The sequence below is a fragment of the Cyprinodon tularosa genome, unplaced genomic scaffold (assembly GCF_016077235.1).
Source record: "Cyprinodon tularosa strain WSP-4 unplaced genomic scaffold, ASM1607723v1 ctg168, whole genome shotgun sequence".
NCBI lineage: Eukaryota > Metazoa > Chordata > Actinopteri > Cyprinodontiformes > Cyprinodontidae > Cyprinodon > Cyprinodon tularosa.
This window is the reverse complement of record NW_024038513.1, coordinates 327,501-340,944: the sequence shown is the minus strand read 5'-3', so window position 1 is coordinate 340,944 and position 13,444 is coordinate 327,501. Positions and strand designations below refer to the sequence as shown.

The window sequence follows — 13,444 nt, the reverse complement described above, 5'->3', positions numbered from 1 at the left end:
TTACCTGAGTCATGGTTTTTAGTTTAGTCTCTTGGAAGCGCCTGTGGCTAGAAGCTCAGCACCGGCCGCTGCAGGTGATGTTCCTCCTTCAGGAGCAGCTCAGGATCCACCAGGAGGATCTGGAGAGGATTCCTTCTCCTGTTTACCAGCTGGATTCCAGATTTACATGGATAACGGATAAATGGATAGATAAGGATGGAAGAACTGACAAATGACAGGATTAATAAATAAAAATAGAAAAATTAGTGGAGGAAGAGATGGATGAATGCATGAAAGAGTGAACAGATGAATAAACACATTAATGAATAATAAAAAATAGACGGATTAGCAGAAAGATGGATCAATGTGTGGATAAACAGACAATTGGATGGATTAGGAGATGAATGAATGAACAGATTAATAAATGAGCAGATAATGGATGAAGGCATGAATGAATGAACAGATGATGGATCAACAGATGAATGAGTGAACATATGAATGGATGAATAGATAAATGAATGAACACATGAATGAATTAGCAGATGAATAGATGAACAGATGATGGATGAAGGGATGATTGAATGAAAAGATGAATGGATGAGCAGATGAATGAACCAGCAGATGAATGGATGAACAGATGATGGATCAACAGATGAATGAGTGAACATATGAATGGATGAATAGATGAGAATGAATGAACAGATGAATGAATTAGCAGATGAATAGATGAACAGATGATGGATGAAGGGATGATTGAATGAACAGATGAATGAATTAGCAGATGAATAGATGAACAGATGATGGATGAAGGGATGATTGAATGAATAGATGAATGAATTAGCAGATGAATAGATGAACAGATGATGGATGAAGGGATGATTGAATGAACAGATGATTGAACCAGCAGATGAATGAATGAACAGATGACGGATCAACAGATGAATGAGTAAACATATGAATGGATAAATAGATGAATGAATGAATAGATGATGGATGAAGGGATGAATGAATGAACAGATAAATTAATGAACAGCTGTTGGATGAGCAGATGAATGAATTAGCAGATAAATTAATGAACAGATGAATGAGTGAACATATGAATGGATGAATAGATGAATGAATGAACAGAATCAGTCTTCTTGTTCTTTGACGTCTTTTATTGATGTTTTCTTACAAAACAAAAACTAATGTTCCACGTGACTCACAGTCAGATATAAATTAGACAAACATCCAACTTAAATAAACATCTGTGTGTCGGAGCAGCCGGGAGCTTCTGGCCTTCAGCTTATCAATCAGAGCTGGTGAACAGAACCGACCCAGAAACAGTTTACAACAGGTTTAGGAAGTTCACACAGTCAGGGCAGGGTTCCTGTATTTGGGTCGGGAATCCTGAGTCGGTGTTCCGATGGCAAGATTGGGCCTGACAGAACCAGATAGATCCGTTCGTTGTCCTTTAGGATCTCCCCGTGTTTCAGCTTCTACCTCGGGTCTAGTTGGTGATCTTTGTTCTTATTTTATACTCAGAACATGACTTCCAGGATGCAGAGCCTGGAAAATGCTCCTGATCAAATGTTCCGCTGAATTCTGGCGGCTGAAGCAGAACCGGATCCTTCCTGGGAAATCATTCAGTAATCAGAATCATCTGGAACTTCTCATCCCCATCATATCGTTCATTCCTAACAGCCGGAGCCATTTTTAACCCCCAGTGAAACCAGACCTGATCTTCCCCGACAGGAACCGGGTCAGGAGCTAAAGTCTAAGTCGAATGAGACCGATCCGATGCTCAGCCTGCAGCTCGGGTTTGGATCCGGACGACCCGGAGTAACAAGGAATAATTTATGGATACATTTTTGTTCTGAAGTCAAAGTTCTGGTCTTAAAGTTAAAAATAAACAGATAAGCGAGTTCAGAACCAGCATGTTATTCTTCCTCACTCGTTAATAAAAACTCAAAGCCTTTTCTGGGTTCTGGCTTGTATTCAACCAACCAATCGCTCCAATATTTTACATTTTCTTTTGGGAATTTTCCAGTGATTGGCTCTAATGGAGAAGGAGAACAACACTTCTCAGTCTGCGTATCACTGCAGCCTATCAGGCGGCCGATCCGGTTCTGTTCTATCTGAGCTGAACGGAGCCCAAAAGGAAATTACAGATGTTCTGTGATCAGCTGCTCAAACTGCATCCACGACAGGAACTAAAACTCTGGAGGACTGGAAGCGTTGATGTTTAGAGACCGAAGAATCTCTCTGGAGAAAATTCACAGGAAACATCACTAAATATAGATTCATGGAAAAAATGTAGCAGCCGATCCAAACAAACTCCGCACTTATCAAACAGGTTCTGAGGAGTTTCGACAATAAAGTCCTTAAAGTCTCCCTGTAGGGAAAACAAACGTCCCATTAGAACTCCAGTTCAGGAAGACAGCACCTCCAGTTCAGATCCGGGATGCAGCTGATCCCTGCTCTCGTGCAAACACGTCTTCCATCCTCTGTAGAACCGATCCGAGATCGGTTTACACTCCGATCCGATTTCTTCGACCGCTTCTGGACCTGCTGAGGATGAAAGGAAGGCGCACGTTACTCTGGCCTCCACCAGGAGGCAGCAGAGAGGTGAAGCAGGTGGAGGCTGCGGGGTTGGGTCTGCCACTGTCCCCTCTCCCAGGGTAGGGAACCCTCAGCACTCCAGCGGCGGGTGGAAGCTTCTTCTGCAGTCGATGGCTTTGGTACCAGGAGGCTGAACCTTCTTCCTGCGGAGCTCATCCCGACCCAGAGAACTGCCGAGGCGCAGGTACGCCGCCTTGTACTTCTTATCAAAAGCAACTGCAAACAAAGACAGGAATATTTCAGAGGCTTCGTCTGGAGAGAGAAGCCGAGTCAGAGATCAGGGATGACCATGACGAGCCTCGGCCCCAGGATCACACATCTGATTGGCTCTGGTTTAAAACTGGAACAAGGAAGCTCCTGGAATCTGAATTCCCCTCCTTCCCATTTTGCCTGGCAAAATTGTGCAAGCGTAATTTCTCTGAGATCACTTAATAAAAAAATATCCGACCCTGAATGAAATCAACTTTAAAAAAATGTTTTAAGTTATTTTCAGTATTTCTAATCTGTTTAATTTGTGTCTTACAGATATTACAGTCTAAAGATGCTAATAACTACAAACGCTAATAAATGCAGATGCTAATGAGTACAAATGCTAATAATTAGATAAACTAATGACTAATTATGCTAATAACACTAAATGTTATTGAAAATGCCCTAAAGTCTCTGCTTCTGGTACAGGGCTTGATGTTAACCATCGCCCGATCTCCCGGGGCAAGTAGTTTTTATTGGCAAGAGAGTACAAATTTCATCGCATTTGCCCGCCGGGCAAGTGCAATGATCGCAAAAAATATATATTTATCACTCAAAATTACTTTAAAAACACCAACATTCGATGAAAACGACCCAGAAGCGATGAAAACGACCCAGAGGCGCCATTTTTGTTCTTATGTACACATCCTCACATGATATGAAAAAGCCGCGTGATTTGAAAAAGTCGCGTGATTTGAAAAAGCCGTGTGATTTGAAAAAGTCGCGTGATTTGAAAAAGCCGCGTGATTTTAAAAAGTCGCGTGATTTAAAAAAGTTGCGATTTGAAAAAGCTGCGTGATTTGAAAAAGCTACGTGGTTTGAAAAAGTTGCGTGATTTGAAAGCCGCGTGATTTGAAAGTCGCATGATTTGAAAAAGTCAAGTGATTTGAAAAAGCCGCGTGATTTGAAAAAGTTGCGATGTGAAAAAGCTGCGTGATTTGAAAAAGTTGCGATTTGAAAAAGCTGCGTGATTTGAAAAACCTGCGTGATTTGAAAAAGCTGCGTGATTTGAAAAAGCTGCGTGATTTGAAAAAGCTGCGTGATTTGAAAAAGTTGCGTGATTTGAAAGCCGCGTGATTTGAAAGTCGCATGATTTGAAAAAGTCGCGTGATTTGAAAAAGCCGCGTGATTTGAAAAAGTTGCGTGATCCGAAAAATCCGCGTGATTTAAAAAAGCTGCGTGATTTGAAAAAGTTGCGTGATTTGAAAAACCTGCGTGATTTGAAAAAGCTGCGTGATTTGAAAAAGGTGCGTCATTTGAAAAAGTCGCATGATATGAAAAAGTCGTGTGATTTGAAAAAGTTGCGTGATTTGAAAAACCTGTGCGATTAGAAAAAGCTGCGTGATTTGAAAAAGCCGCGTGATTTGAAAAAGCCGCGTGATTTAAAAAAGCCGCATGATTTGAAAAAGTCGAATGATTTGAAAAAGTCATGTCATTTGAAAAAGTCGCATGATTTGAAAAAGTCGCATGATTTGAAAAAGGTGCTTGATTTGAAAAAGTCGTGTGATTTGAAAAAGTCGCATGATTTGAAAAAGTCGCATGATTTGAAAAAGTCGCATGATTTGAAAAAGGTGCTTGATTTGAAAAAGTCGTGTGATTTGAAAAAGTCGCATGATTTGAAAAAGTCGCATGATTTGAAAAAGTCGCATGATTTGAAAAACCTGCGTGATTTGAAAAAGCCGTATGATTTGAAAAAGGTGCGTGATTTGAAAAAGCCGGGTGATTTTCCGCCAGATGGCGTAATTTTTGTCCACCTAGCGGTAATTTTGATGTAGTTACCAAAACGACAAACGGCTGCATTTATTTTGTCAGGGAAAACTAATCCTAAGTACGTTAAAAGTCAGGGAATTCTGAAATGATGTCAGACTGTGGAAACCCTGAATAAAATAACTATGTTTAATGATTCTCTAGAAAAGTCACATTATATTAATAGTATTATCTTGTATAAACATACCGTGACTCTAAAATAAAAGTTATTCATTTGTGACATTGACTTCTGTCTGTGATTTATCTTAAGTTTTTAACCCGTCAAGTTTTTTTTAGATTTTAAACATTACAATTTATATTTTTCCAAGCACACAACAGTTTAAAGCAAAGTTTAGTTTGAAAAGAATGAGCAGGAAGGATTGAAAAGCATGTTAACACGGTAATGTAGGCTGGAGTTCATTATCTGACGCATGCAGATACACACCAGGAACCTGGAAACTTAAAAAATACTGAATTGCAAAAAACTTTTAAAAAACAAACATGTTTCATTGATATATATACAAAAATGAATATTAGGAACTATATTTATCAAACGTTATACTGGGCAAGTAAAAATAGTTTCTGGGCAAATGAAATGTGAAAGTCACTTGCCCAAAGTGACATTAACGTCAACCCCTGTGGGATATTGCGTATTGCAGTTTTATTGCCCCGTATTGTTATTGTGGTTCTTTTATCTTCTGTCTACTTGTTTTCGCTGCTGTTCCTGCCAGATTCCTCCACTGCTGGATAATAAAGGTATTGCTGTTGTGTTTACAGTCTGTGTGTAACGTCTCACCTATGTGGTCTTTCCCCATCGCTGCCATAGTCAGAAACAGGAACTCTCTGTAGAGACTTCTGTCGATGAAAAAAAAAAAAACACCAACATCACCTTCGCTCAACCACACAGAGAGAAATATGACATTTCTATCAAACGGCATCCATCTTGGATCAGGGACGCACCTCTGGATCTGTGGAGACCCTGGCTGTTTCTCCAGGGTGTCCAAGAAGAGCGTGATGGCCTTGTGCACCTCGTTCATGCCCACCCAGCGAAGCACCTCCTCCAGGAAGGACAGGGTGAACGGGTGGTTGTGTCGCCTCCAGCTGTAGCTTCTCATTTGGACGCCACCTGGTGGAGGAAAAGCTTAAAGCTGCTGCAGGGACTTTAAACTGGCTGGTGCAGATTTCTGGTCCTTACTGTGGATCCTCCAGAGGACATAGAGCGGAGGCCACTGGTCTGTGTCGGGGCTCAGGGTGTCCCAGAGGAGCCGGACCCTCACTGCACAGTTCTCTGACTGGGAGACATAAAATCAGGCCATCTATTCAATTTCAATTCAGTTTATTTACATAGCTCCAATTCACATCATGTCATCTCAGGTCACTTTCCAGTTCAACCAGATCATCCAGTCAGATTGATTCAAAGTTTTCTATCTAAGGAAAACCAGCTGATTGCATCGACTCATTGACTCTTCAGCAATCCCTCACACTAAGCATGCTTGTAGCGACAGTGGAGAGGAAAAACTCCCTTTTAGCAGGAAGGAACCTCCAGCAGAACCAGGCTCAGTGTGAGCGGCCATCTGCTGAGGCCGACTGGGGTTCAAGGAGACAGAAGCAGACATAGAAAAAGAAGCATAGATACAAAAGGCAACTGTAAAAGGCGGCCCCGTCCAGGAAACACAAAGCCAGGCAGATGAGCTGCGAGCCAGCTACCATAGAGGACGAAGAGAACACAAGATCTTATTTTAATAAGATTATTCTTATTTCTAAAGAATCCCATAAAATCATCACTGCTAAGAGGCAGGTGGGATGGACGGTTCAACAGAGCTATGGCTCTAGGTGAGTTCAGCAACTGGATTAAAAAGAAATCAAGGATTATTCCTATTCTCCTCTATTAATGAGGAGAAGTTTGCTGCTCTTGCTTTTTAAAGAGTCCTCTTATACAGCAGTAAACTATTTTTCCAGAATAGGTAGGATTCCTGTAGGGCGCGATTTTCTCTCCAGTTTCCCAGTATTTTGCGTCAGAGTGCGCAGCTCTGCATTAAACCAGGGAGCCAGCTTTCTATTTATTTTTGAGGTTTTATGGCACTAGTGGCTCGTTTTTCTGAGAGTAGGCTGACAGGAAAGGTGGTATGAGAGAGGGGGAGGGACATGCGGCAAAGGACCACAGGCCAGATTCGAACCCGGGTCGCCCACATCAAGGCCTCCGTACATGAGTCGTACACGCTAACCACTGCACCACCTGCATGCCCAGCTTTCTATTTTTAACATTTTAGTTCACTGCTAAAGATATATTCAGAAAATGTACAAGTTGACATGAGTCACCTGTGTGAACTGGCTGAGCAGCGGTGAGCTGCGCACCAGCTCCAAAAGGTTACTGGGCAAGCCGAGTCGCTGGAAGAACCAGAACAGATTCCAGAAGATGATGGAGTGGCTGTCCAGGAACTGCGGCTGGGCCAGAACCGACTCGCCCTCGTTCTCCAGCAGACTCTCCAGCTCCTTTCTCAGAACCAGAGGACTCAGATAGGCCACCGTCACCTGAGGAGTCGCTCCCACCGATGACACCTGAGGGAGGGGGAGGAGCCTGTCAGTGCCTGAGGACCAAAAGAGGAACGGCGATGGGGGGGGTTAGATGTTACCGTGGTGGCCTTGCTGGTCTCAGAGTAGGTGCTGGTTTCAGAGCTGGAGTCGTCGCTCAGTCCGTTACAGTGAGGTCGCAGAGAACCCTCATGACCACCAGGGGGCCTCACAGCACTCTCCACCTCGTCCTCCAGGTTCATGTTACAACGCTCCGCACTGAGAAAGAGCAGCAGAACCGGTAATGCTACAGAATCTGGAGCAATAGACCGAGCTTTTCGTTCTCCTGTTTCTGTACCTGCTGACGGGTCCCAGGTCGCAGAATTCTGCGTTCAGGAACGGGACGAAGGAGGCGCCGCAGAACGGGCAGGCTGAGTTCAGGTTGGAGTCATCAGAGGTCCAGCCCGCCATGATCTCCTCGTCGTAAACCAGCGAATTGCAGCTGCGGCACAGCGAGCAGCTGGACATCAGAACCTGGACACAAAGCAGGACCATGAGGCCGTGACCTAAGAGAACCACGCTCACCGATCGTACCATTACCTCCATCCCAGCCCCCTCCTGGTTGGCGTCCCACGACCTGCGCAGAGGATATGAAGAGGTTGGCGTCTCTGTAAGGTCCAGGTCACTTCCTACAGACAGCGAGCTCTGGGGAGAGAAACCGCAAATCATTCTGGACCTTAACCCTTTAAACCTGGCCGGCCCGGTACCGGGCCCAGCTGACTCCTGCTCATGTTTATCTTTATAGAAATGGCCAAAACTCAGTCACATGGGGTTTCATCCACACGCCTTTATAATGCGGCTTTAAAATTTGCAAAACATGTTTCAAAATTATTTTTTCACAAATACTTTTTGTTTTATAGCTGTGTAAACAAATAAAATGAGATTTAAAATTGCACCTGACATTTGAAACTCTGCGGGAGTAATGCATCAGCAGGGATTCATTTTTAGCCCCGCCCCTATTGGCCGACATCATTGGAAACTAGAGGCTCAGATCTTTCCAAGGAGGGGTCGGAGGTCATTGTGCGACCGTTTCAGGTGATGTAACCAACATAATCTTACTCTGTTATTCTTATTTATCTCTGTAGTTCCATTTGTAGATCACTAAAATAAGATTCTTCCTGATCAAAATCACGCTCCTAGACCTAACTCTAATAATTTATTTTCTAAATTACATTTTTGCAGCAGAAACTAAATTTTTGAAACTAAAAATAACAAAATTATACTAATAAGAATTAAGTTTTATATATCTAGAAATGTTTAAAAATGTTAATGGACCGTTCTGAGATTTATCAGCTTGACTAAAATTGTATTTATGATATCTGAAAAAAAAAATCTTTAAAATAATACAAATGCTGACCATTAATATTAGGTATATAGAGATCTAAAATTAATTTCTGGACACCCAGAATCTTCATTCTAGATGTGGAGAATGACATTTTGTTTGAAATTCTCATTTAGACAAAGCAAAAACAAATTTTCTTTTTCAGATAATAGGAATACATTTCAGTAAAACTAGTAAATATCAAAATGGCTTGCCGTAGCCTGTTGTTACAGTGAAAATATAGGATTATTTCTTGAATGGTAGTAGATCAATATATCTATTTAGGTGAAATCTTAGGGCAGCAGATGAGGATGAAGAATAAAAAGGTTCTAATATATAGAACCTGTGGATCATCTCATGGGTTCCTCCTCATGTTGATTCTTTTACTCAGTAAAGTGGCTGTTTGCAGACAAATGGCCGATATAAGTGGCTATCAGTCCCATAGAATGGCTTCGGATTGTGCCTGTAGGCTCATTAGGTTGTTATCATCGAGTGAATCCTAATCCTAACCTTAAAAATTCTTAATTCAATTTTTTTTTTTTTTATTTATATTTATTTTTTTTATTATTTTTTTCTTCATTTTTTTAATTTATTTATTTTTTATTTTTTTTAATTAATTTAATGTTTTTATTTTTATTTTTTTTTATTTATAATATAAAAAACATAAAATAAATAAATAAGCGTAATTCCATTTCCTCATGGAATTAATTAATCCATTTATGTGTAATCTTAAAATAATTTTAGTAGTTCTTCATGTACTGTAAATATAACTAAATAAAAATAAAATCATCTGCATCTCGCTCATCTTAAGCAAACCAAAACCAACTAAATCTCATGCCCTGTCAACTGAGTTGTAGAATCCTCTCCCTATAAATATTTACAGATCATTATTTAAAGCTACAGTGTGTAATAATTACAGGGATATACAGTCAGAAATGTAATATATTATACATAACTATGTTATTTATCATCATCTACGAGCTCAGCCTCTTAACCTTAATATTTGCGTTGCCTTAGAATTCGTTATTTATAATTACATAGCAGCGGGTCTCGCAGCCATGGAGGCAGACATCTTTGCGCTACGGCAGCACAGAGCCAAAAAACTAGCGATTGCGAGATCGCCAAAACGTCACAACGATGTAGAAAAAATAACGCGTATATTTATTATCTTAAGTCTACATGAAATCTATACCCTACACAGACTAATGAAATACTATCTGTAAAATTATCTATGTAAACAAACCTCATCACTTGAGAAGGTAGGTGATGCGGACGTCGTGGAAGACATTTTGTCCCGTAACGCTCGCCGTACTGTTGGGGGGAGAAGCGGTGGGGGGGAGATGTTCATGTTGCTGCGGTCTGCAGTCTGACCGCTAGATGTCGCTAAAAGTTACACACTGTAGCTTTAATGAGATCCTCGTAAAACAGGCACGCAATGTCTGTTTTTAAAACCTAATGTGTGTGATGGACCTAGTGAATGATATATACCGTAAAGTCCGGTCTATAAGCCGCTACTTTTTTCCCGCTGTTTGAACACTGCGGCCTATAATACAGAGCGGCTAATATATGTTTTTTTTCATGGCGCGAAAAACAGACCAATAAAATTGATGAGTACGCCGCATGCGAAGGGCATCTTTCGCTGATGTCTGTCAGTGGTAGGGCTGCAACAACGAATCGATAAAATCAATAAAAATCGACTTTTAAAAGCGTTGGCAACAAATTTCATCATCGATTAGTTGTGTCGCGCGATTAATGCGTCATCCGCCGCCGCCATCACTTGACTGAAAACGGGGGAAGAAAAAAAAATTACGGCAGAGCGAGCCAGCGCCGCAGGTGCGCAGTGTTGCAAACTCAATGACTTTGTCGCTATATTTAGCAACTTTTCAGACCCCTCCAGCGACTATTTTTCAAAAAAGCGACTAGCGACAAATCTGGCGACTTTTTACGGTGTCACTGGCGGCTTTTGGAGACTCTTACGTGAAAGCATGTATCGTTCCTACTCTTGACCTCCAGCTGCAGCTGCTGCCGTGGGGCGCCTCCCCCATCCCAACCCCGTTCTCCCGCAGGAGTCCCTCTCAGCGCTGCAGTCAGAGAAGCAGGATGTTTCAGCGTCCAGACTGCAAATGAAGCGCGCATGCGCCGGGATTGACGGCGCAAATTGATCACAATAATTAAAATAGCCTTTATAAATAAATTAACTTGCAAATTTGGGTTCTCAATGCGGGGAGCCGTGTGAAAACATCCAGCATCACCGGCGGGTTTGGGAAGGCTGGGCTGCTGCAGGATGAAGAGGACCGCGAGAGCGACAAGGATGAGACTGAAGTCAGTGACGGCATCCTGAAGCTGTTCCATTCAGACACCGAGGAAGAGGACTTTGAGGGTTTTAGTCCGCAGGAGGAAGAAGAAAGTGATGAATGACTTTTCCTGGTCGGCTGCCATGTTCTGTGCTTTGTTCAATTAAAAGTACCGGTATATGCAGCGTTATCTGCGTGTTACCGACATTTACGTATATTTAAATGTGTTACAGGTAGTTTGAAAAAAAAGGATTCGTTATATGTACCGTATTTGTTTGTTTTATCATACGGATTAAATCAAACATTTAAAAAATGCTCATGTGTAATATCTTTATTTGTAAATATCTCATACAATGTGGGAAACCTGCGGCTTAAAATCCGGTGCGGCTTTTAAAAGTAAAAAACTGATTTTCTTTCTAAAATAAGAGCGTGCGGCTTGTAATCAGGTGCGCTCTATAGTCCGGAATTTACGGTATATATATATATGAACGAAACTACAACAAAAATCGGACTAAATCAGGAAATAAAACATGATTTAAAGTTAAAAAAGTTTTTTAACTTTTTTAACTTTAAATCAGGAAATAAAACAAAGGACGCTCCGAGTTAACTGAAGAAAACCTGCTGCTGACTATGGTGTTAAATTGCTGCCAAAAATCAGACGAGCGTATTAAGCAATCACACTAGTGCAATTATTACTCACAACCGCGCATTTAATAATGGAAAAAGCGCATAGCAGTTTTCGTAGGCGTGTATGGTTATATGAGCGCCCTTGAATGCAGCACCGCGTGCAGAAAAACACGCCCCCTCTACCCAACTGTCCCTCGCTCTGTTTGGGGGGAGTTTCTTTCAGTCTGGGGGAGTTTCTATTCTGTACCACAGGGATCAGTGCTAGGACCAATTCTCTTTACTTTATACATGCTCCCAATTGGTAGAATTATTAGACAGCATGGGATTAATTTCCACTGTTATGCTGATGATACCCAGCTATATCTGTCTATAAATCCAGATGAAGCTAACCCATTACATAGATTACAGGCATGTCTTGAAGACATAAAAACCTGGATGACTCTTAATTTTCTGCTTCTGAATGCAGACAAAACAGAAGTTATAGTCTTTGGACCAGAGTCTCTGAAAAAGAAACTGATTAGCCAGTCACTTCATTTGGATGGGATTAAACTGATTTCAGATAATAAAGTAAAAAATCTTGGTGTTATTTTTGATCAGGACCTGTCATTTAAATCCCATATCAAAGAGGTTTCTAGAATTTCCTTCTTTCATCTGAGGAACATTGCATAAATTGGCCAAGCTCCATCTTATATCAGAGATCTGATTGTTCCTTATGTTCCTAACAGAGCACTTCGCTCTCAATCTGCAGGTTTACTAGTGGTTCCTAGAATTTCTAAAAGTAGAATGGGAGGCAGATCTTTTAGTTATCAGGCTCCTCTCCTGTGGAACCAACTACCAGTTTTAGTCCGTGAGGCAGACACCCTGTCTACTTTTAAGGCTAGGCTTAAAACTTTCCTTTTTGATAAAAGTTAGGGTGGCTCAGGTTATCCTGAGCTATCTCTATAGTTATGCTGCTATAGGCTTAGACTTTTGGAGGACATAGGGACCCCCATTTCATCATTCTGCTTCATTCTCTCTCTGTTCTCCTATTCTGCAGAATCTGTTAGTTCAATCTCTAACCTTCTGCTCTCTCTGCTTTTCCTCAGAGTAGCTTTGCCTCGTCTGTTCCTGTTTGGCTGTGACGTCATCCTGGAAAAAAACATCAGCTGTGCTGCTTCTATCAACACCCTTGTTAATAGATGTTGGAGATCGGCCTGTTTTCCAGTGTGGTCCTGTTTCTCTGACCGTGACTGAGTGGATGTGCTCTCTTCGTCCTCTGGCATGGGAGCTGGCTCGGAGCTCGTCTGCCTGGCTGTGTGTTTCCTGGACGGGGCCGCCTTTTACAGCTGCTTTTTGTATCTATGCTTCTGTCTCCTTGAACCCCAGTCGGCCTCGGCAGATGGCCGCTCACACTGAGCCTGGTTCTGCTGGAGGTTTCTTCCTGTTAAAAGGGAGTTTTTCCTCTCCACTGTCGCTACAAGCATGCTTAGTGTGGGATTATATTTGAGTCAATGAGTCAATGCAATCAACTGGTTTTCCTTAGATAGAAAACTTTGTATCAATTTGACTGTATGATCTGGTTGAACTGTAAAGTGCCTTGAGATGACATGTGTTGTGAATTTGGCGCTATATAAATAAACTGAATTGAATTGCTGGATCTGATTTTCAGCTAATATCCAGCGGAAGCTAGCAGATAGCTTGGTGTCTCAGAATTATTTCTCGTAAGCAGTTATATTTGAAGCAGTCAAATAAAGTAAATTAATTGTGTTAACCAGCTTATGGTGTAAAATTGCTGTCAATTTTTGGCAGCAATTTAACACCATACAGACCAGGTTAGCTCTGGGGAGAAACAGAGATTGAATAAACTCTCTTGTGAACCGGAAAAGTCAGTTTTTTAAGTTTTCGGTAAACCTGCTTCATGAAACGGACCCCTGATCACCAACCTGCATCAGACAAGGACAGATTTCTATCACATGACCCTGCAGTCACCTCAGAGGTGGCGTTCACCAGCCGCTCCTTTGCCCTCAGGAGAGATTCAGCCATTTGGGATTTCTTGGACTGCCTCTGATCCGACGCT

At 41.7% G+C, this 13,444-nt stretch overlaps 1 protein-coding gene across 1 annotated transcript in view; it reads right to left on the bottom strand.

Moving 5' to 3' along the window:
* Positions 1-1,567: 1,567 nt before the first annotated feature.
* Positions 1,568-13,444, bottom strand: part of LOC119780916 (DENN domain-containing protein 4B-like) — a 47,274-nt gene continuing 35,397 nt past the window's right edge. Inside the window, exons 21-29 of the mRNA XM_038281163.1 lie at positions 13,357-13,444; positions 7,687-7,791; positions 7,445-7,620; positions 7,209-7,365; positions 6,895-7,134; positions 5,771-5,867; positions 5,536-5,701; positions 5,372-5,430; positions 1,568-2,796 (exon numbers count right to left, since the gene is read on the bottom strand). The exon at positions 13,357-13,444 is cut by the window's right edge and continues 216 nt beyond it. Of these exons, the coding sequence (XP_038137091.1) occupies positions 2,651-2,796; positions 5,372-5,430; positions 5,536-5,701; positions 5,771-5,867; positions 6,895-7,134; positions 7,209-7,365; positions 7,445-7,620; positions 7,687-7,791; positions 13,357-13,444 (1,234 nt within the window). The 3' untranslated portion in view covers positions 1,568-2,650. The remainder of the gene's footprint in view (positions 2,797-5,371; positions 5,431-5,535; positions 5,702-5,770; positions 5,868-6,894; positions 7,135-7,208; positions 7,366-7,444; positions 7,621-7,686; positions 7,792-13,356) is intronic.